Source organism: Gorilla gorilla, chromosome 10 (assembly GCF_029281585.2).
Source record: "Gorilla gorilla gorilla isolate KB3781 chromosome 10, NHGRI_mGorGor1-v2.1_pri, whole genome shotgun sequence".
In the NCBI taxonomy this organism is placed as follows: Eukaryota; Metazoa; Chordata; class Mammalia; order Primates; family Hominidae; genus Gorilla; species Gorilla gorilla.
The window spans coordinates 138,267,662-138,290,067 of NC_073234.2; the positions used below are offsets into that span (position 1 = coordinate 138,267,662).

The 22,406-nt window shown below is 57.9% G+C and overlaps 1 protein-coding gene across 6 annotated transcripts in view; it reads left to right on the forward strand.

Moving 5' to 3' along the window:
- Positions 1–22,406, forward strand: part of HIP1R (huntingtin interacting protein 1 related) — a 28,176-nt gene that overhangs the window by 848 nt on the left and 4,922 nt on the right. For 2 of the 6 annotated variants that reach the window (XM_019038921.4, XM_031016631.3), the window contains exons 2-18: positions 12,319–12,382; positions 12,754–12,896; positions 13,084–13,140; positions 14,196–14,276; positions 15,578–15,654; positions 15,979–16,040; positions 18,488–18,628; positions 19,352–19,409; positions 19,500–19,575; positions 19,712–19,852; positions 19,998–20,059; positions 20,263–20,350; positions 20,428–20,611; positions 20,704–20,792; positions 20,879–20,995; positions 21,072–21,173; positions 21,468–21,662. In XM_019038921.4, the coding sequence (XP_018894466.1) occupies positions 12,319–12,382; positions 12,754–12,896; positions 13,084–13,140; positions 14,196–14,276; positions 15,578–15,654; positions 15,979–16,040; positions 18,488–18,628; positions 19,352–19,409; positions 19,500–19,575; positions 19,712–19,852; positions 19,998–20,059; positions 20,263–20,350; positions 20,428–20,611; positions 20,704–20,792; positions 20,879–20,995; positions 21,072–21,173; positions 21,468–21,662 (1,737 nt within the window). Of the gene's footprint in view, positions 1–915; positions 956–12,318; positions 12,383–12,753; positions 12,897–13,083; positions 13,141–14,195; positions 14,277–15,577; positions 15,655–15,978; positions 16,041–18,487; positions 18,629–19,351; positions 19,410–19,499; positions 19,576–19,711; positions 19,853–19,997; positions 20,060–20,262; positions 20,351–20,427; positions 20,612–20,703; positions 20,793–20,878; positions 20,996–21,071; positions 21,174–21,467; positions 21,663–22,406 lie in introns of those variants that run through there. The other 4 variants (XM_019038922.4, XM_031016632.3, XM_055358265.2 and 1 more) reach the window with 3 other exon arrangements.

Genomic DNA, 22,406 nt, shown 5'->3' on the forward strand with positions numbered 1-22,406 from the left:
GGGGCCCGGGAGGCGCCGGCCAGGGGCGGGGGACGGCGCGGGGGCAGGGCCTGTGTCCGCCCGGGCTCTCCGAGAGCTCCGCTGCCGACCCCGCCGGCCTCCGCGGCCCGAGCCGACCGGCGCGCAGGTGAACCGGAAGCCGCGCTCCCCGCTCCCGCCGGGCGCTCGGGCCCAGAGGCGCCGGGGCTGAGGGGGCCGGGGTCAGGGTGTGCGCGGGCCGGGAGCGCCGGAGCTGAGGCGGCGGGGGACGGAGATGGGGCCGGGGTTGGGTGTGCGCGAGCCCAGCGCGCCGGGGGTCGAGGGGACTGGGGATCCAGGTGCTCCCGGGGCCGGCGCGGCCCGACTGGGGTCCCCGCCCTTCCGTGCCGCTCCTTGCCGGCTCCTGCCCCCGTCTCCTACCCCCTGAAACCGATGCCCCCACGGGCAATTTCCTTAAAGGAAATTCCTTAAACTCCCAGCTTCCTTCTCTCGTGAGCGGTTTCCCAGGGCTGCACAGTCTCCTATTATTTGCTGGGTGAAAAGCTTCTCGTATGTCGCCAGACTTGTTTGCCCGAGCGCTGCCCACGTATAAATAGGTGCACACCCCCTCATTAAATACCGGCGCCCGACAGACAGAAACTTCCTGGGGCTCCCTTCCTGCGCCTCCCACGCTTGTAACTCTTCCAGATGATGCCTATCCTGGGAAGGCGTTAGAAATGAAATAAGGGCGCGGGTGTGCGTTTTGTACTTGTGTTTGTGCCGGGGACCCACGATGCAGACGTTGCTGCGTTTCTGGTTTCCTGTTGCTTTTTATTTTACAAACTCTTGAAGTGCTCTCAGACTTGGGGGATGGGCGGTGGAGGGGGGCATACTTGTTTATTTGCCAAAATAAGTCAACCAAGACTGAAATGGCTGAAAAATTTTACTCTAGAGATAAAGGAAGCCAGAGGACCCCTCCCACTCCTGTCTAAAGCAGGTTGGTGACATTTGCGTTTGTGGCGGCTATTTGCAAGTTCCGTCCCACTTGTCCTTGCAGAGAGCTATGACTTCTGCGGTTGCCTTCACATCTAGTTAGCACATGCACTCTACGACAGCTTTCGTTTTGAAATGAGAAAGAACGCAGGGAGACCTTCTAACCTTTGTGCTTGGGATTGACCCAGAAAGCGATAATAAATCCTGAGGATATCAAGGCTTTAGAAATGCCAAGTGCTGGAACCCAGGTGGCTGCAAATTACCAATTTATCCTTGTGATCTTCATCACCATCAACTGGTTCAGCCCGGATAGCCCGTCATTTTAAAAAAATTTAAAGTCACCAATACATAATTAATTGTGCCAAGAACTTGTAGATCACACGGAGAAAACCTGAATTGGCAGACAGATCTGGATGTTGTCAGAAACTTTGTTTATTCACTGAGTTTTTTCTCGTGCCTTTGAGGAGGTATAAAGAGGTCTGATTGCTACATGGAGGAGATGGGATGTGAAGGACCAACTTCATTGATCTTACTCTTAAATGATAAGAAGTCAAGGGCAACCTTCCTGAGTGTCAAAGAGAGAATCTCTGATACAGGACCACACATTTTAGTGGTTGGTTTGATACACAAGAAGGTGGATTTTTTTTTTTTTTTTTTTTTTTTTTAAAGACAGAGTCTCTCTTGTTGCCCAGGCTGGAGTGCAATGGCATGATCTCAGCTCGCTGCAACCTCCGCCTCCCGGGTTCAAGTGATTCTCCTGCCTCAGCCTCCCAAGTGGCTGGGACTACAAGCGTGCGCCACCACACCTGGCTAATTTTTGTGTTTGCAGTGGAGAAGGTGTTTCACCATGTTGGACAGGCTGGTCTCGAACTCCTGACCTCAGGCGATCCACCCGCCTCACCTCAGCCTCCCGAGGTGTTGGGATTACAGGCGCCTCTCCGAAGGTGGATTGTTTTGTTTTATTTTGCTCTGGGTTTTTCTCAGAGGCTAAGAGGGCCACTAACAATGAATAACTTTGTAATGGGTGAATGTCACAGGTCTTACCTATTCTAGGGCCCCATTTTCTGGAAAGATGGAGTTTGAGTTCATTGTCTGGGTTTGCTCATCTTCACAGTGACTTATTGAGGAATGTAAGAATGAGGTTTTGTACGTGGTTAATATTTAATTAGATCGTTCCCAGAAATAATCAGGTGAGCCGCCAGCCAGGCCCCGTGGTGGAAAAGGACCTGGAGAGCTGAGGTTGCTACTTCCATGTCTCCTTCGGGACAGAAAATAGCACATGCAGTCCAGGGACCTGGCTTCCTTTGTAATACGCTGCTTGTCTTGCATTGACCACAGCACTGTGTGCTATGGCAGGAGCACTAGGCTGGCTTAAAATTTAAATATTCACTAGCCTGCCAGCCTCGCTTTCCTCCCCTGGGCTCCTGGGTCAGGAGGAAGATAATTGCTTTCCTGTGAGCTTTTTTGACAGGACACACCCTGTTTGCAAATATCTGTGGGGTTAGCGCTCAGGAGTGTGAAGAGAGGCGATCATGTGCCTGCTGGGAGCTGGTGCCTGTGATTGTTGCATGGTGTGTGTGTATAATCCCAGGGGAATGTCCAGAAAACCAGTGTATGCTTTTCTTCCCTATGACTTTAGTCCCTTTGGTAAAAAAAAAAAAAAATCCTTTTCAAAATGGAGGTGACAAACTTTTATTGTCTTGTTGCTGTTGTTTTCTGAATACAGAATACTACAAAATACAGCATGCCTGTATTTGGAACTGAACACTGCCTGTACCATTTCAAAAGAGGGTGTGGTATCATAAAGGCACTAGTAGGTAGATAGACCTAGGCTCTAGCCTGTGTCGCTGGCAAGTTGCTTAACTTGTAAATCTATGTCCTTGCCTGAAAAGAAAACCATACAGATGGTTCCAGCTATCGTATAGGGCTGTTGTAAGGTGTAAGAGAGAGACCGTGTGGCAGCTAGAACCTGTGACTACGTTAATGACTTAGTAAGGCGTTGCAGGTGGAATTAAGAGTTTCTGATCAGCTGAGATGGTCCTTGAGATGGGGCGATTCTCCTGGGCTACCAGGTGGGCTCAGTGTAATCACAAAGGTCTTTAAATGTGGACAAGGGAGGCAGGAGAGGAGGTCGGACTGAGGCCATGTGAGAAAGACTCACTGCCTGCTGCTGGGGAGGAGCCACTAGCCAAGGAGTATGGGCATCCTCCACAGCCTGGAAAAGGCGAGGAAATGGATTCTTCCCTAGAGCCTCCAGGAGGAAACACAGCCTTTCTGACACTTTGCTTTTAGTCCTGCGAGACCTGTTTTAGACTTCCGACCTCCAGAACTGCGAGTTTGTGTGATTTGTTATGGCAGCCATAAGGAACTAATACATCCAGTATGTAAACATGAAACAGCACCTAGGGCATAGCAGGGCCTCAGCAGATACTCGGCCCAGCCGTCTTTCTCCCTTCCCTTCCTCGGCTGAAAAGTTTAACATTTAGAGAAGAAAGCATCTTTGAAGCATATCATGAAGAAGGACTCAGTTAGGAGTACTGGAAATGCTAATGGTAAGTCCTGCCTTTTCCTGATCTGTGAACCTTTCTGCTTCACTGGGCCTCAGTTTCCACTGTAGGCCCAGAGGATGGAGATCAAGCCCAGAAGATTCCTCTCAGGTTAGGATGAGAGAAACCCTTTACTACATTGCAAGGCCTCTGGCCACTGCTGAGTGAGCCAAGTCTGGCAGGTGAGCATTAACTGTAGACATGAAACTACCCAGGTGTGAGGGGTTCCTGCGGGGCAGGGACTGTCTAGGGCAGCAATATGTGGAAACAGTTCATAGGTCCAGTTTTCCAGGTTGGTGACATACATACTTAGCATCCCCCGTGAAACCAAAATCCTGTCAAGATTAACATTTATTGACAACTGAGGGCTTCTCAGCCCCGGCACACAGTAGAGCAGTGTTGTCCAGGAGGAACCAGAGGCAAGCCACGTGTGTACTTTTAGATTGTCTAGTAACTACTAGAAAAGTCAACAGAAACGGGTGAGATTAACTGTAATTGCATATTTTATTTAACCCAGTATATCCAAAAGCTAGCCCTTTCAACATGTAATTGCCACAAAAATTATGAATAGGAGAATTTACATTCTTTTTCTCCTACTAAATCTTTGAAATAGGTATGTACTGGACACTCACAGCTGATCTCAGTCTGGACTCACCACCTTTCCAATACTCACAGCCCGCACCGGCCAGCGGCTACTGTGCCGGACAATGCAAGTGTTAGAATCACCTGGTGGCTTTTAGAAAAGGGCAACATTTACATGTATAGGAGTATTTGTCCGCAGCATGGCACGGGCGTTGAGCTCGTTGTTCCTGGGCATGCGCACTGCTGTCTCGCCCCGTGACATCCTCTGCTCGGTTCCACCCCATCAGCCCACATGGTGATGCCCTCGTGGTGATGCCCAGCAGGCCGCTGACTTCCCGACCCCTGGGCTGCATATTGCCTCCCTGGCAGAGCTATTCCAGAGGCTGTTCTTGGTCCAGGTTGGGGTGGGAAGGGGCCACCCATCCTTGACCTCCCCCTTCCTGTCTCTGATGTGTTTTGATGCCCATGACACATTCCTGAGCGCCGCTTGCTGTCTTACCATTTGGCCTGTTCCTGTAGCTTTGGTGTGTGCCCCAGGAAGGTCCGAGTCATCTTTGTACCCTCTAAGAGGTGGAGAGATGCAAACTGTGGCCACGTGTGGAATGGCAGGGCAGTCAAGAGCAAGCTCCAGGTTCAGCCCCTGGCTCTGTCCCTTCACCACTCTGCCTCAGTTTCCTCATCTACAAAATGGGGGCAATAATACTACACACCTCCTGGAGTGGTTGTGAAGATTTACAGGTGTTCATAGTGCCTGGTGTGTAGTGAATGCCGTGTAAGTGTTGGCTGTTATGTTGTGTTCGGAAGAGCAGGCTGGGCTGAAAGAGAGAAACAAGCTCCCTGTTGGGCTCTGCCCGGTGCCCTTAGATTAGCTGTAAGCGGAGGCCTTGTGTGCTGGGGCGGTTGGGGAGAAAAGTGGATCTGCACAGAGGTTGGGGGGACTCAGGCAGGTGGGGACAGCCCTTCCCTGGAAGAGTGAGCCCAGAGGTGCCACATTATGAAGGCTCTCCAGGGTTGGGAGGATATTCTGGGGGACGACAGCCTCAGGAGGTGCGGACAAAGCCAGCAGGAGCCTTGCCTGGCAGAACTGCTCACCCTCTGAATAGGGACAGGCGCAGACGAGGCCCCTTCTCTGACCTGATCCAGACGCCAGCCTCCCAGCCAGCGCTGCACTGGTCATTCGTGAATGAAACCCAGCTGGCCACTGGATCCCAGCAGCTTAAAGTGGAAAGCCTCTGAGTGGAGTCCAGGCCTGCTTGGCCGAGGGACAGGGATGCCCAGCCGGCTAACCTGAGACGCCTTGGCTGCTCTGTTGGCAATGCCCTTACCCGCCCCCTCCCCGCCCAACTTGGTAATCTGCGATGCTGACTTGAATATCACCTCCTCTGTGCAGCCACCCGCTGCCGTCCTGCTGCCCAAGCCTCTCTGTGCTGCCCAGTCCTCATGACATTATTTGCGCTGCTTCCACATCTGCCCTGACACGCTGCGGCTGGCCCAGCAGAGCAGGAGGAAGCAGACAGACATGGGGTGGGCGCATGTGTAGACCAGGCTCGCCTGAGAAGTGGGAGTGTGTCACCTCCTTGCCGAGTTCCCTGAGCAACTGCTCAGACCCGCACCAGCCACCTACCCTGGGGTCCTCAGGCAGGGCCACGTCGTAAGTGGCTGGATGAGTGGATGCTCAGGGGCCAGTGGTCTCCCTTCTTTGATGCTGTCTTCTTGGTGAGGTCTGAAAGGCTCATGGCCATCCATTCTAGGGAATGACTGAGTCCTGGAGAAAAGTTTATTTGGGGCGAGATTGTTTTTTCTCTGGCTAAAATAAACATGATCCTCAAACTGCAGTAGGTTCATCTGCTTGGAGGTGACTCAGGCTCCTGGCTTTTGGGACAGACGGGTTTGTGGAGTGATGTCACCAGGGCCCAGGGAATGAAACTGCACGACCTGGCTGCCTGTCACTTCCAGAGCCAGCCTGGCAGAGGGGTGACGCAGGAACAGTCCTCCTACTACTGGGTGTCACCCACAAAGCCTGGGGCGGAGGTGGCAGTGGGTCAGGCGGCAACATTGTAACCAGTGTCCTGGGGAACCTGGGCTCTCATGCTCCCCTCGGGAGCTTTCCTAAACGCTGAAATGACGGAGTGGCCAGGACCAAGCAGGCCTGGGTGAGAGTGAGGGGAGATACAGGTTAAATGGAGCGGAGCAGTTGCCCCTGACTTCCTGTCTGCTGGAGCTGACCCAGCTGTCCACCTCGCTGCTTTGCATGTGGCCATATCCCGGCCTCCTCAGCTACAAAAACCCTGTGTTTGCTCTGTCAATGGCCTTTGAGGGGACAAACGCATTTGAATGAGATCTCTCTGTCCTTCAACCAACTCTTTGGAAATGTTAAAGCAAAATAACCCACCGCTCTGCCAGCGTCCGTCCGTGTGCCCCAGCTCTTTGAAGAACGTTCTTGTCCCTGCCAAGTGCTGCTGTTAGGTGCCACGATAATACAGCACAAGGAGGCTTACGTCTGATTCATTTCAGCGTTGATTTTAAAAATAGAAATTGTTTTATAGTTACTTTTACTCTGCAGCTCTAGTGGATAAATTATTAGCTGGAGAAGGAGAGACTCAGTGCCCTGAAGTCGTCCAGTACTTGTCTTTGAAAGAGCTCTTGTCCTTCGAGTGTTCACCCTTCCATTTGCCCAGTGGGGATTTGCTGACAGCCAGATGTTGGTTTGGGCCTAGAGATACAGCAGGAAGGAAGATGTCCCTGTATTCGGGGGTTGGAGGTGGGGACAGAGTATGATCGGTGGACAGACAACTCCGGAGCCTCCTGGGCCACAGGGTGCTGCAGGGTTGGCGTGTGGGGCGGCCACTGCCTGGAGCCTCCCAGCTCAGTCGCCTGGCTTTGCTGACAGTGCCCATTCCTGCGGTCTGTTTCCATCTGGACTCCACATCAGGCCTGGGCCAGCAGCCTCTCGGGAGCGTCTCCTGCCTCACCCTGATCTCCCCTCTTCTGAAGCAGCACTCACTGAGATGCTCGCCGGGGTGTGCCCCATGAGTCTCAGTCCAGGGACCAGTGCAGCTCTGGGCTGCTCACGAGTCAGTGGGCTCTGTCTGGCCTGATTGTTCCTGGAAGCAGGGCAGGTGTATCCTGAGGGCTTGGGCTCCCCCTGGCCACTGGACTGAGCTGAAGGCCGCAGCCCAGAGGCAGATGCCCTCGCCCCAAGGGATGGGGGTAGTGGGAAGGCCCCTTGGCTCTGCCAGCCCCAAGGCCTTCGTTAACTCGGGATTTGAACAAATCCTGATCCGGAGTCCACTCCCAGTTTGGAGGCATGTTAGCAGGCCCTTGGGGGAGCGGGGTTCCTGTGGTGGGACAATAAGGATGTCTGTGTTGACACACTTCTTCCGCACCCAGGCCTACCTGCACCCTGAACCGTGAAGGCCGTGCAGCCCAGGGCCGCCTGGGAGGGGCCTGAGGGGCCCCATCTCCATCTCTGGTCCATCTCTGGCCCACATTTTTTTGTTATTTATGACCTTGGACAGGTGGTTAACCTGCAGCCTCAATGTCCTCCCTTGCCCGCCTGCTCCAAGGTTCCTTATGAACATTAATGAGGCAACACTGGAACAATGCTGTCTGCTCGGGGGCCCAGTACAAGGCTGAGCTCAATAAAATTGAATTTATTAATAGGTTATTGAGACCTGTCTGCTGGCCTTATGGCATAGAGTATGTTCTTACACACTTGGCGATGCCAGCTATCCTGAGTGTATCCGCAGAGCCTCACCTGCCCCCTGGGCCCCTGGGTACCCCTGAGCTTTGTCCCCACTCTCTGTCCTTAAAGGTCAGGCCCCTCCTGCTGCCAGCACTGGGCAGGATAAGAGCAGGCTCAGAGAGTTGTGAGCAGGTGGCCCCTGGGGCGTGGGTGTGGACTCCGAGGATTTTTCGAGACCCGAAAAGCTGCAGGGTCTGTAGAACCAGGCAGGAGCTGACCTCACTCTGCTTCTGCCCCTCTCTGCTGTCTCTGCGGACCCTCCAACTCCCTTCTGCAAGGTGTCTCACGGCTGCTGTGGAACTCTCTATTATTGTTTTGTTTTGTTTGAGATGGAGTTTAGCTCTGTTGCCCAGGCTGGAGTGCAGTGGCATGATCTTGGCTCACTGCAGCCTCCCAGGTTCAAGCGATTCTCTGCCTCAGCTTCCTGAGTAACTGGGATTATAGGCACACACCACCATGCCCGGCTAATTTTTGTATTTTTAGTGGGAGTTTTGCCATGTTGGCCAGGCTGGTCTCAAACTCCTGACCTCAAGTGATCCACCTGCCTCGGTCTCCCAAAGTGCTGGGATTACAGGCATGAGCCACCACACCTGGCCTATTATTTTTACTTTTTAGAGACAGGTTCTCACTCTGTCACCCAGGCTGGAGTGCAGTGGTGCTGTCATGGCTCACTGCAGCCTGGAACTCCTGGACCCAAGCAATTCTCAGCCTTCTAAGTAGCAGGGGACTACAGCCGTGCACCACTACACCCGGCTAAGTTTTAAATTATTTTTGGTAGAGATGGGGTCTTGCTAGGCTGGCCTTGAACTCCTGGGCTCAAGTGATCTCCCACCTCAGCCTCCCAAAGTGCTGGGATTATAGGCGTGCGCCGCTGTGCCTGGTCCCCCTCCATTATCGCTTCTGTCCTGCTTCCTCCAGAGACCTCCCCTGACCCAGCCAGACACCCCTCCCTGTTGTGCCCAGCAGTGGGAAGAACAGCATCCCCCTCCTCATGCTCTCATGCTGCACATTATCACTGCATCCCCTGCAGAGCCCTGGTCCCACAGCCACTCACAGCTGTGTGGAAACTGCCCTGCCAGGCTCTGTGTGAGGCCCCTGCTTCTTGGGAGCTGGATGGGAGCTGTGGGTGCTGAGTAGCGGACAGACCCCGGGGCGGCCACATGTGTCCTTATGATCTTCCTTTCTCTAGCACTGGGTTTTTCCACCCTGAGCTGAGGTCCATAATCAATCCCTTCCACTCCTCAAAGGCCGCGCTGCCCCGAAGGGGTGTCTCTGTGGCAGCTGACCAGCTAGCCTCTGGCCTGTGTCAGAGCTGCTGGGGTTGTTCTGCCCGAGGGGCCACACGGGGCACAAATGCAGGCTAGAGAGAACCCAGGGACGGGCCTGGGCAGCCCTCTACCTCCCATGGCATGCTGCAGTTTCCCCACCTTCAAAATGGGGAGAACTACGTTCACCCCACTCGGCAGCTATGAGGACAGCATGTTGAGAACCTCAGGACCCAGAACCAAGTATTGCTGGCAGTTGGACCTGCCTCGGGACTGTAAGCCTCAGAGCAGAGCTGTGTCAAGGACACCCTGTGTGGATTTCACCACAGAGTGAGCCCCTGAGCGCCTGCGCTGCTGTGGCCCCTCAGACCCCTGGAGCCACTTCCGCAAGGGAGGGTCAGCAGCAGACGGGAGTAGGTGGGACATCACTGGGACCTGGCCGGGCTTCTCCTGGGACAGGGCTTAGCTGCTACTGCCTGGTCAGAGGCGAGGCCCACGGAGCAGCCACAGACTCCCACTGTGCGAGCACTGTGCCTCCTTGTGTGGCGCTCTGAGCCTGGTGCACACATCTGCCCATCCTAGACACAACGGGGCTGTGTTCCCAGAGCCAGCCGGCACCCTGCCCGGGAGGGCCCTGCTGCCACGGATCCTGTCCCCTGCCGCCAGCGCAGGGAGCAGGCAGCACTGAGGCCCAGGCGCACAGCAGACCATGCCATGTGCCCAAGGCATGCCCCGTCACGCTGCATTCCTGGGGCCTCCCTCCTGCCATGAAAGTCATTTGCGTGCCAGGCACTGTTGGGGAGCTGGGGGTTCAGCAGCACCTATAGGCCGATCTGCTTCCCCTCGTGTTGCTGACTGCTGGGTGAGGGGAGAGGGTGATAAATAAGGAAACACTCCACTGTCTGAGGGTGCCCAGCCCTCAGAGACCATCCATCCAGGAGGTGCAGATTTCAACAGGGTGGCTGCAGGAGGGTGTGAGGGTGCCGGGTGCGGGGAGCTGGAGCTCTGCTGAGTGGGCATCTGGAGCCTAGGGCCTGGGGACACGGGTGGCTGCACCTTGGCCTCACTGTGTCTTTCCTCGCAAAGAGGAGAGGGCAGCCCATTCCCGCAGAATGTGTTCTCTGCTTCTAGGGTCCCTATCTCAGCCCCATCCCGGGGTTTCCTCAGTGTCAGGAGAAACCCCCGCATCTCTGTCTACAGCCTCTCTGGTGCCAGGTCTGCACCAGTCACTTCGCCTCCACCCTTCTTGCCAGGAATCTTCCGAACCAGGTGGCAGCTCAGGTGTCGGCAGCTGGGGATGGGGTTACACACCCCGGAGACGGACACGCCTGGCTTGTGACAGGACAGCTGCTTGCCGATGAGCTGGGGAAAGTCACAGCCCCTGCCTCCTGCCCTGGGAGCCCCTCCCCACGGAAGGAACTGCGTGGGGGCTGTTCAGAGTCACTAAGGACACAGGTTGTGGAATCAGACAGACCTGGCTTTGAACCCCGCCTTTATCCTTATTAGCTGTACAGACAAGTATATAAGCCTTCTGTGCCTCAGTTTCCTCACCAGGAAAATGGGTTAGTCACCACTTCCCTGGGCTGTTGCTGGGAGGCGAGTTGCCCATGCCTGGCTGGGGCTGGGCACTCAGGATCCTTATCATCATCGCTGCTGTCGTGAGCAATATTCCGCCTCTGGGGGCATGACATTCTCAGCCATGGCTTCTCACAGTTGGTGGATACGAGTTTGTTCAAGGAAGGAGCTGAGGCCTGGGGGCCACTGGCTGGGCAGCCCTCAGGATCAGGCCCACCAGAGCTTCTGTGCGTTTCCTCAGGTCGTGGTTCCTTGAGATGGGACCGCAGCTCCTCCCCGACTGCAGGGAGCAGGGCTCAGGGCAGCCCCAGGACACCTGCCTGGGAGGGTCCAGTACAATGGGCCCTGTGTGTGAAAGGGGGCCAGCATCGCGCTAGGGGCTGGGGGCGGCCCAGAGGCTGCCTGGCCCAGCCCCACAGTCCCCCAGCTCCCATCTGAGGTCCCACCAGGAAGGGCCCCCCAGGTTCCTGGGCTGGCTTTTCTCACAGAGGAAATTCCACAGTAGACCCTAATTGGATGTCCTCTGCTCCGGTGCTGGGTGGGAGAGTGCAGTGGTGTCTGGGGAGAAGGCGCAGGAGCGCTGCACTGTCCTGCAAGCCGGCTCCCTGCCCTTCAAGGCCTGCCTGGCTCAGGCCAGCCTGTGGCTCAGGAGCCCAGCTGCCCTGGCTGAGGCTGGGGGCTGCGTGTCCCATCTCAGTGTCTGCATCTGTCGAGGCCCTGTCCCTCCCGCCCATGGCCTGGACAGCTCTTCTCAGTTCACAAACATTGGTGGTGGGGGACAGAGGTTTAGCAGACCTGTTCCTGCATGAGAAATACCCCATGCCCCACGGAGCCAGGGCCGGGTGGTAGTGATGGTACCGCCGTGAGCCCTCCTCGAGAGCACAGTCACGTCCAGGAAGCCTACTTGGAAAAGGAGGCAGTAGCCGGGGGTGGGGAGGGGTGAGACTGCCGTAGGTGGAGTGGGAGGGATGCTGAGATTCTGGCCTTGGTCAAGTGTGAAGGTGCCACTTGCGCAGCTCCGGGTGACAGCTGCAGACCCCATTCCTGCCTTCCTCTGCCCCTGGCTGGGCTGCAGGTGGCAGCAGGAGCTTGACACAGTTTGACAGGGCGAGGCCCCACCCAGGAGAGGGGCAGCCTATGGGGCAGTGGGCCACAGGCCCTGGGCTTTGCCTAAGTTTCCTGGGAATGCCTCCCAAGAGAGTGGGGACAATGTGATGTGCACCCTTCATGGGGTGCCGCAAAGGCCAGGTGGGCCCCAGCCGGGGGCTCCAGTCTCAGCTGCTTTTCCCCAAGGGGAGATGGGGCCGGAGGACACCACACTGGGCCATGACCCGGGGCTCAGGGCACCACATCTGCCAGGAGAGTCAAGTCATGCAGGTTTTGGGCAGGACGGCCTCCCGGAGCCATAGCCCAGCTTTGGTCCTTGTCCCCTGACTCCTGGAGCTCTTGGTGTTCACTGTAGTTCCAGCCGCACCGATCAGGCACAGGGAAGTCCTTCAGAGGCTTAGGTTGAGGGGATTCCTGTCTCCCCCATCGCTCCACTGGCCTTGAACCCAGGCAGAATCCTGTTCAGTATTGTGCTTCTCCCCCTTGGGGTGGTGTCTCCTGGGGTGGCTGCCTGGGGCTCTGAACACTGCTCCTTTGTCCCTCACAGGCCATCAGCATCAGCAAAGCCATCAACACCCAGGAGGCCCCCGTGAAGGAGAAGCACGCCCGGCGTATCCTTGGCCGGCTCTTGGACCCAGGAGTCGGGTGTGGATGTGGGAGCAGCGTAGCACTGCAGGTGGCCTGCGGTCAGCTGTGCCGGGGTCACAAGTTCCCTCACTGAGCCCGGGGAGGAGGGTCCTGTGCAGCTTGGCTCCTTCCCATCTCAGTCTCATCACAAAAACGCCCCCATTGGGCCCAATGATTTCCTTGTCTTGCCCTAACTCCTGTCCCCTTGGCTGGACACTGGAGCTCTGGTGACCCGGGGTTGATGGGCACGTGATTGGGGGCCGGCCCTCTTCCGGCGGCCCTGGCCTCTCTCAGCCAGGTTTGCTGAGCCCCCGTGCTCCAGTCTCTGCTTCCACACTTGGCCTTGACATTGCAGGCATCATTCTGGGCACACACCACGAGAAGGGGGCTTTCACCTTCTGGTCCTACGCCATTGGGCTGCCGCTGCCCAGCAGCTCCATTCTCAGCTGGAAGTTCTGCCACGTCCTCCACAAGGTCCTTCGAGACGGGCACCCCAATGTGAGTAGCAGCTGCTCCCTCTGCTCCCCAGAGCTGGGGCACTGTCCCGCTGACATGCGGGCTCTGGCCCTGTTCCTGTCCCCGTAGCTCTGGGCTGTTCCTCCCGCCTCGGGTGGGGAGTGCGTGTCTCAGGGCCCTGCCACACGGTCCTGGACACTCCCCCACTCCCGTATTCCCTGCGCTGCAGGTGCTGCATGACTGCCAGCGGTACCGCAGCAACATCCGGGAAATCGGAGACCTGTGGGTAGGTCCAGCCATTCTAGGTCCTGCCTGGCATTCGGGGCTTTCCTGAGCGTGTGGGGCTGAGCGAAGGGTGGCTCCCTGTGGGCAGTTCCCTGCGGGTGGCTGGGTTTTCCCAGGGGTGACAGTGGGAGGGGCAGCATGGGGAGATGCTGCCTGCCTTTCAGGGCCTGGCCCAGGGCGCTCCACACGCATAACCAGTGGGCCCTCCAGCTCCAAAGTCACCCGGGCCCTTTAGTCCTCACGAGTTGGGAAATGTGGCAAGACTACAGCCCGGGCACCTCGGTGGTTAGAGAGCCTGTGGCAGGGCGCAGGTTCCTGGGCTCCCCCAGACCTGCTGCTGAAGAATCAGGACTGGAGGTCTGCATTTTGAGCACACACACAGTAAGGCCTGAGAGCCCTGGGGGGCCTGCAATCTGGATGCACTGCAAGACCTCAGGAGTTAGAGATGTCCCTGGTGGGCAGAGCGCCTTGGCCTGGTTCTCTCTGGAGCACTGTGGGGTGCTCGTCTGCCTGGGCAGGGACATAGGAGCAGGGCAGGCCCTGGACCGGGTACCCACAGGGAGGCCTGACCAGGGCGTTATCCAACCCAGAACCACTGCCCTGACTCACTTCCCTTGAAGCGAGGAAAACACTGCCCATGGTGCCACCTGCAGATGCAGGCCCAGCTGGCCCGGCCGCAGGGGCCGTGGGGCTGGAGGAGGGAGCAGGGAGGATGTGTCCAGGCGCCCGTCGGGACGTGCCTCCCTGCCAGCACCAGCACTTTAATAAAGCGTTCCTGCTCAGAACTGGCCTGCCGCCCTGGACAAAGAGCTCTCTTCTCACAAGAGTTTCTTTGGCAGGAATGACAAGGAGGAAGATTAAGGGAAAAAGCTAGAGACAGAGAGGGAGGTTGGTGGAGGCCAGGAGAAGACGTTTGTTGAATGAAGAAGTGCCCGGTGGTGGGTCACTCTCGTGCCCAGGTCCTTGAGGACTCTTGGACGTGTTCACGAGCCGTGGCCCCTCACCCTTGGACATGTTCACGAGCCGTGGCCCCTCACCCTGTCTGTCTTCACACAGGGACATTTGCATGACCGCTACGGACAGCTGGTGAATGTCTACACCAAGCTGCTGCTGACCAAGATCTCCTTCCACCTCAAGGTGGTTTCCTCGGGGGAGTCATGGGGCTGAGGGACCCGTGGGCTTTTCCCACTGTGACATTATGGCACATGTTGGGACATCGAGGGTGGGATCTGTCCTCTCCATGAGTCTTTCCATTCACCTTCTTGTCCCGACTATGACTAAAGGGGAGACAGGGAAGCCAGGGCATCACGAAGCTCCTAGAACACTTCAGGCGTTTCCGTGGACGTGGGCACGGGCTTCCCCAGGCGTTTCTGTGGGCATGAGCACTGGGCTTCCTCAGTCTCTGCTGTGCTGGCCGGGTGCTCCCCTCCTCCCAACCCCCTCCACTGCCCTCTGCCACCTATGTGGACCACAGCCTGGGTCTGCCAAGAGCAGGGCCCAGGGCCCAGTGTGGGGCCCCCGGTTCAGTGGCCGCTGGGTAGCGGGGGCCCCTGGTTCCAGTGGCTGCTGGGTGGGGGGGGCCCTGGCTCAGTGGCCGCTGGGGGGGGCCTGGTTCAGTGGCCGCTGGGTGGGGGGGGCCTGGTTCAGTGGCCGCTGGGTAGGGGGGGCCCCTGGTTCCAGTGGCTGCTGGGTGGGGGGGGCCCTGGCTCAGTGGCCGCTGGGGGGGGGCCTGGTTCAGTGGCCGCTGAGGGGGGGGCCTGGTTCGGTGGCCGCTGGGTGGGGGGGGCCCTGGTTCGGTGGCCGCTGGGCGGGGGGGGGCCCTGGTTCGGTGGCCGCTGGGCGGGGGGGGGGCCCTGGTTCGGTGGCCGCTGGGCGTGGGGGGGCCCTGGTTCGGTGGCCGCTGGGCATCGGGGGGCCCTGGTTCGGTGGCTGCTGGGTGGGGGGGCCTGGTTCGGTGGCCGCTGGGTGGGGGGGCCCTGGCTCAGTGGCCGCTGGGGGGGGGGGCCTGGTTCAGTGGCCGCTGGGTGGGGGGGCCTGGTTCGGTGGCCGCTGAGGGGGGGGCCCGGTTCGGTGGCCGCTGGGTGGGGGGGGGGCCCGGTTCGGTGGCCGCTGGGTGGGGGGGGCCCTGGTTCGGTGGCCGCTGGGTGGGGGGGGGGCCCTGGTTCGGTGGCTGCTGGGCGGGGGGGGCCCTGGTTCGGTGGCCGCTGGGCGTCGGGGGGCCCTGGTTCGGTGGCCGCTGGGCGTGGGGGGGCCCTGGTTCGGTGGCCGCTGGTGGGGGGCCCTGGTTTGGTGGCCGCTGGGTGGGGGGGGCCTGGTTCGGTGGCTGCTGGGTGGGGGGGCCTGGTTCAGTGGCCGCTGGGTGGGTGGGGCCCTGGTTCAGTGGCCGCTGGGTGGGGGGGCCTGGTTCAGTGGCCGCTGGGTGGGGGTTCTCTCCACAGCATCCCCAGTTTCCCGCGGGCCTGGAGGTGACAGACGAGGTACTGGAGAAGGCAGCTGGGACCGATGTCAACAACATGTGAGTCACTCTGCATGGCTACATGGCCACTTCCCCTCGGCTTCCCCATTCCTTCCTACCACGTCTCACGCCCAGGCATCCGCATGGGGCAGTGGGGTTGAATGAGTCCGTGGCCTTGTTGGTTGATGCTCACGCTCCCAGGGACAGAGGATGAAGTTAAAAGGGTGGGGTGTACTTGAAGGACTGTCGTCCTGGCAGAGGCACGCCGACTCACCAGAGCCATGGTGTCGGCGGTGCCCCCGTCCCCACTGGAGGGGGGGTCTCAGGACGAGTTGGTGGGCCCACTCACCCTTTTTCATTTCTTCCCCCACTTCTCTTGCGTAGCTTCCAGCTCACTGTGGAGATGTTTGATTACATGGATTGTGAGCTGAAGCTTTCTGAATCAGGTGAGCCATAAAGAGGGGATGCGGGGGTCTGAGTGTATTGCTAAGTCCCCAGAGATGGGACGAGAAGAAAAAAGAAGACATGAGTGATCAGACCAACTGATCACTATGAAATGACCCTGGCCAGCCGCAGTGGCTCACATCTGTAATCCCAGCATTTTGGGAGGCCAAGGCAGGCAGATTGCTTGAGGTCAGGGGTTCAAGACCAGCCTGGCCAACATGGTGAAACCCTGTCTCTACTAAAAAAATATAAAAATTAGCCAGGCGTGGTGGCGCACGCCTGTATTCCCAGCTACTCGGGAGGCTGAGGCAGGAGAATCACTTGAACCTGGGCGGCGGAGATCATGCCGCTACACTCCAGCCTGGGCAACAGAGTGAGTCTCCGTCTAAAAAAAAAAAAAGAAAAAGAAATGCCCCTGCCCCTGCCCCTCCTGGGGTCCCTGCACCTCCAGGGATAGGTAATGGGGCCTCCTGGCCCCTCCAAAGCATGGCAGGCCCCAGCGGGTACATCCAGGATACAGGTTCAGCCATCTCTTCCATCCAGTGAGTGTCACTCCATCAGCCCCAAGACGGGGAGAGTGAGGAGGTGTGCACAGGAGCCACCTTGCCAGGTTCCTGTCCCAGCCTTGGGCCATCTGCAGAGCCCAGCTGGAAGAGAGGTTTGGGTCGTCCTGCCATTTTCTGCTCTAGAAAGCCTCTGAGTCACGTCAGACTTCCTAGTGAGGGAACCCGGCCACTGTTGGACAGGAAATCTCAAGAGGGCTCAGCTTCCAGGCTGGAGAACTGATTGTTCTGGGTGGCAGCTTCCAAACAACTCATGGGTGACTCAGTGCTCTCCATAAGAGGGCAAGAAGCAAATGCCTCCTTAAGGGAAAATTGGGAGTTAGAGGCAGTTTGGGCAGCCTCCCTGAGTCCCCAGGTCTGGCCAATGCAGCTGGGCGAGCCTGATGGGCATTCAGTTCCAGTGGGTGGGAGGTGGGCTCAGAGTTGGACCCTTGTGCCTGGGAAGAGCCTGCTCAGGATCTGACATGGAGAGCACAGGGCAGGTGTCCACAGGTGTGGCCCCAACTGTGCAGCAGGACAGGGCTACCAGGCTCTTGTGTCCTGGCAGAGATGTGCTGAGCCTGAGCCTCTCAGCACAGAGCCCACCAGGTCGGAGCCAGGTACCCCTGGCATGGGAGAAGGCCAGTGTGAGCAGGCAGTGACCCCACGAGGGAAGTGGAGAACACGCACAGGCACGCTTCCCACCTGGTGACGCTGGTGTGTTGATGAAGCACAAATGGGGTGTACCAGCATCTGCTGGAGAAATTCCCAGATCTGCAGAGGTGACAGGTACAGGGGCTTCCCTGCCTCAGGACCTGTAACGGCAAAGAAACACAAACATCCTAAACATGCCTCAGCAGAGGCTGCGTCTCCGCTGTCTGTGCAGAGCAGAGAACGGAGGGTGGCGGGAAGAGAGACGTGTCGAATCTGGGATGGCCAGGAAGATCTAGAAAACATTCTACTGTGTGAAATCAAGCCGATTGCCGAACAGCATGGACATACGTATTGAAGATCCAAGCAGTACTTTATGTGTGCTGTAATTTTTTGCAAGGAAAACATACTTAGCATGACATGTAATTAGAGATCACTTTTTTAAAAAGGCAAGGGGCAGCACTTTGTGTCTTCCTTCTTGCCCCTCCCCCCCAGGCTCTCTCCTGTCACTGCAGAGATTTGCAAGCGGTCCCATCACAGGCAAGGCGGGAGCAGGTCCTGAGGGGCCAGGGCACAGGTCTGTGCAGCGGGGGCTGTCTGGCCGCTCTCCCGTGCTGGCCAGCTGCCTGCTCTTTTGTCATTCTTCTCTCTGCCCCAGAGAAGCTGCCAGCCAAGGAGGAGGCAGCCTCATGTTTGTCCTTTGTCCCTCCCACTTGGTAGTTCTGATACAAGGCCCGATTGTCAGGGGCTGGGGAGATGGGCCCTGGGGGCAAGCGAGGTTTCAGGGTCACTTGGGGTGTGCAGAGCCAAGTTGTGACCCTAGTGCCGTGTGACTTGGCAGAAGCCCTGCCTGTTCCCACATCTGTAAAGTTAGGCATTTGGGGTGCTCCATCGTGAGCCTCCTTCCTGCTCTAACATTCAGCGTGGGTTTTGAGGCCCGTGGGCATGGAGCTGTCCATCACCCTTGTCAGTCGGGCACCTCGTCCTGGGCTCCCAGGTGGAGGTCTCTGGAAGCCCTTGCCGAGCTGGGCTGGGAGCTCATTTGCCCTGACCTTGTTGTTGCCATTGACCTCCTTCATGGGAGCATCTGGTCTTGACCTGGGGCAGCCACCAGCACACGAGGCTCCCGTCTTGGAGGCAGGGGGCACACTGGTGTGTGGGAGCTGGCTTGAGGCCCTGCTTCACAGTTGGACCACCTTGGACAGGTTGCCCAGCTCCCAAGGGCTCACGTTCTTCCTCCTGCCCCTTTTGCACAGTTTTCCGACAGCTCAACACGGCCATCGCCGTATCCCAGATGTCCTCAGGCCAGTGCCGCCTGGCCCCCCTCATCCAGGTCATCCAGGACTGCAGCCACCTCTACCACTACACGGTCAAGCTCCTGTTCAAGCTACACTCTTGTGAGTGGCCCAGGGTGGCCCCTGGCCCGGAAGGCTGTGTTTATGTGGCTTAGACATTCACTGTCAAAAAAGAAAATCGAAAAATTAGAGGTTTATTCATTTAAAAATGGCAGTAATAAACCCACTACCCGTTAATAGAAATAACATACATTTTATGAAAAAAAAAACAAACAAAAAACCCACTACTTTACCAAGCAAAAAACTTAGTGAGTGGCTTGGTTTTCATTTTTACGACTGAATGCCTGGCTCGGCCAAGACGGAGGCCCCACCTGCTCCCGGGAATCTCCCGCCAGGCACCCTGGGGTGCGAGTGCAAAAAGGCAAAAGGTGTCTGGGGTGTTAGGAGAGTTTTGATCTCACCAACCCCTTGAAAGGGTCTCGTCCCTCGACCACACTTTGAGAACCACTGTGTTAGTGTCAGCCTGGGACCAATGTGTTTGGTGAAAGCGGCTTGCTAGTGCCTCCCGAAGCCAGGTGTGGGTTAGGTGAGATGTGGCCGCAGCGCCTTCCTTTCCATTCGCTGTTTCCTTCTCTAGCTCAGTCTGAACTGAGCCCTCCCACAGCGTCTCCCACAGGTCTCCCCCTCCCGATGGGAGAGCGGGACTGGCCCGGTCTCGGGTGATCTCTGATCTGTGAGTTTGTAGCATACGGAGGAACAAGGCAGGGCAGGTGAGCCCCTGAACAGTGTGCAGAGAAGTCCTGTTAGACTTGTGCCACCCTCCAGGTCTCCCTGCGGACACCCTGCAAGGCCACAGGGACCGGTTCCACGAGCAGTTTCACAGGTACTGCCTGGGACAGGGACAGGATTGAGGCCGGTGGGGGAGAGGCTCCGTGGCCCCTTCCTGAATCCGAACTTCCCACCATCTCTGCAGCCTCAGGAACTTCTTCCGCAGAGCCTCCGACATGCTGTACTTCAAGCGGCTCATCCAGATCCCCCGGCTGCCCGAGGTACCACCCCCAAGAGGGCCCCGAGGCCCTTTGAGGACCCCATGCACCTGGCTGGGCCCCACACAGGCTATGGAGATGGCGGAAGGAGGGCTTGCTTGGGGGACAGCTGAGCAGGTCCCACCTGCCGCCCCTGCAGGGACCCCCTAACTTCCTGCGGGCCTCAGCCCTGGCTGAGCACATCAAGCCGGTGGTGGTGATCCCCGAGGAGGCCCCGGAGGATGAGGAGCCGGAGAATCTCATTGAGATCAGCACAGGGCCCCCCGCGGGGGAGCCAGTGGTGAGCCCCCTGCCCAGCCTGTGTCCCCCAGTCCTCCAGCTGCAGCATGAGGCCAACGGGAGTGTCGGGTGGCCAGCCCTCCCTTTGCCCACTGCCCGGCCTGGAGGGCACAGGTGAGTGGGGTCACCATGCTTTGCTGTGGCAGGTGGTGGCTGACCTCTTTGATCAGACGTTTGGACCCCCCAATGGCTCTGTGAAGGACGACAGGTGAGGGCTGGAGGAGCCGACTGGGCTGGGGGTGGTTGGAAACGGCCTCAGCGGAGCTGTGCTCTGGACATTTCTGTCTGGAAAGGCCATGGGTGGGGAACATGAACCCCTGAGGTGCCCAAATCCTGAGTGGCCACTGAGGAGGAGACAGGTTCCTGTGCTGGGTCTGTTGACTGTTCTGGTTGACTTAACTTGAACCCCAGGAGCTCTGTCCCCAGGGACCTCCAGATTGAGAGCTTGAAGAGAGAGGTGGAAATGCTCCGCTCTGAACTGGAGAAGATCAAGCTGGAGGTGCCGGGGTGGGGATGGGTGGGGGCCAGGGCCCCTCACGGCCCAGGCAGGGCCCCACGTCACACCTCCTTCCGCAGGCCCAGCGGTACATCTCGCAGCTGAAGAGCCAGGTGAATGCACTGGAGGGTGAGCTGGAGGAGCAGCGGAAGCAGAAGCAGAAGGCCCTGGTGGATAACGAGCAGCTCCGCCACGAGCTGGCCCAGCTGAGGGCTGCCCAGCTGGAGGGCGAGCGGAGCCAGGGCCTGCGTGAGGAGGCTGAGAGTACGTGGGGCCTTGGCCACAGGGGTCCAAGGGTGTGTCCCCAGCCCCTGCCACCCCACACATGGCATCACTGCCTCTCCTCTCGCCCCCAGGGAAGGCCAGTGCCACGGAGGCGCGCTACAACAAGCTGAAGGAAAAGCACAGTGAGCTCGTCCATGTGCACGCGGAGCTGCTCAGAAAGGTAGGTGCAGCCCATCCTCCATCCCAGCCGGTGGCAGGGCCTCTCGGGGATGGCAGCAGAGCATGAGCCCTTCCCTGCCCATGCAGAACGCGGACACAGCCAAGCAGCTGACGGTGACGCAGCAAAGCCAGGAGGAGGTGGCGCGGGTGAAGGAGCAGCTGGCCTTCCAGGTGGAGCAGGTGAAGCGGGAGTCGGAGTTGAAGGTATGTCCCTTGTGGCACACGGCCCTGCCCCGGCATCCCCAGCCCACTGCCCCAGTGACACGCTGTCCTGTCCCAGCTAGAGGAGCAGAGCGACCAGCTGGAGAAGCTCAAGAGGGAGCTGGAGGCCAAGGCCGGAGAGCTGGCCCGCGTGCAGGAGGCCCTGAGCCGCACAGAGCAGGTGCATCTGGCTTTGATGACTGGGGCTGGGGTTCTGGGGCCAGTCCTGGGTGAAAGTCAGGTCCTCTTTCCCGTGAACAGGCCATACCTGGGTGCCACTTGGTGATCCTGGGATGCAGCCCTGACCCAGAGCCAGGGGCTACATGGGAGACAGGACCTACTGCTGGTCCTCAGGGAGCCCTGAGTCTAATGGAAGTGATCACTAACCCCCAGGGCCCAGTTTATAAGCGTGGGGGCAGGGTGGGCGGGGCCTGGGAGCTCTGTTCACATGCCAGGTGTCCATGTCTGTCCATAGAGCAAGTCGGAGCTGAGCTCACGGCTGGACACGCTGAGTGCGGAGAAGGATGCTCTGAGTGGAGCTGTGCGGCAGCGGGAGGCAGACCTGCTGGCGGCGCAGAGCCTGGTGCGCGAGACAGAGGCGGCGCTGAGCCGGGAGCAGCAGCGCAGCTCCCAGGAGCAGGGCGAGTTGCAGGGCCGGCTGGCAGAGAGGGTATGGCCTCCCCAGATGCAGCAGCACCACTGAGTTCACTGCCGTCTGGCAGCCATCGATCTGTCTCTGTGATCTGCCTGTTCGAGATTTCACATAAAGGGGATCACACACGATGCATCCCTTTGTGTCCAGCTTCTTCACTCAGCATCACGTTGTCAAGGGTCACCACATCATAGCCTGTCAGCACCTCATTCCTTTTATGGCTGAGTCGTACTCTGCCGTGTGGACAGACCACATTGTGTTTATCTGTTCATCACTTGGTGGACATTGGGTTTGTTGCCACTTTCTGGCTGTTATAAATAGTGCTGCTGTGGGCCTTTGAGCACAAGTTTCTGTGTAAACATCTGCCATCACTTATCTTGGATAGATAGCTGATGTGTGTGGAACACAGTAGAACCGCTGGGTCTCACCTCTGTTACCCTGTTGAGAAACTACCAGACTGTTTTCCAAAGTGGCTGCACCATTTTACACTCCCACTAGCAACGCATGAATGTTCCAGTTTCTCCACATCCTTGTCAACGCTTATTATTGTCTTCTTTTTATTTTAGCCATCCTAGTGGGTGTGGAGTGGTTTCTCACGGTCTTGATTTGTGTTTCCCTGATGGCAAAGGGTGCTACATATCTTTTCATGAGCTACCTGGCCATTTGTGTATCTTTGGAGAAATGTCTTTTAGGACCTTGAGCTCATGTTTTAATTGGGTTATCTTTTTATTATTGAGCTGTGCACTGTGGGAAGCCTCTTTC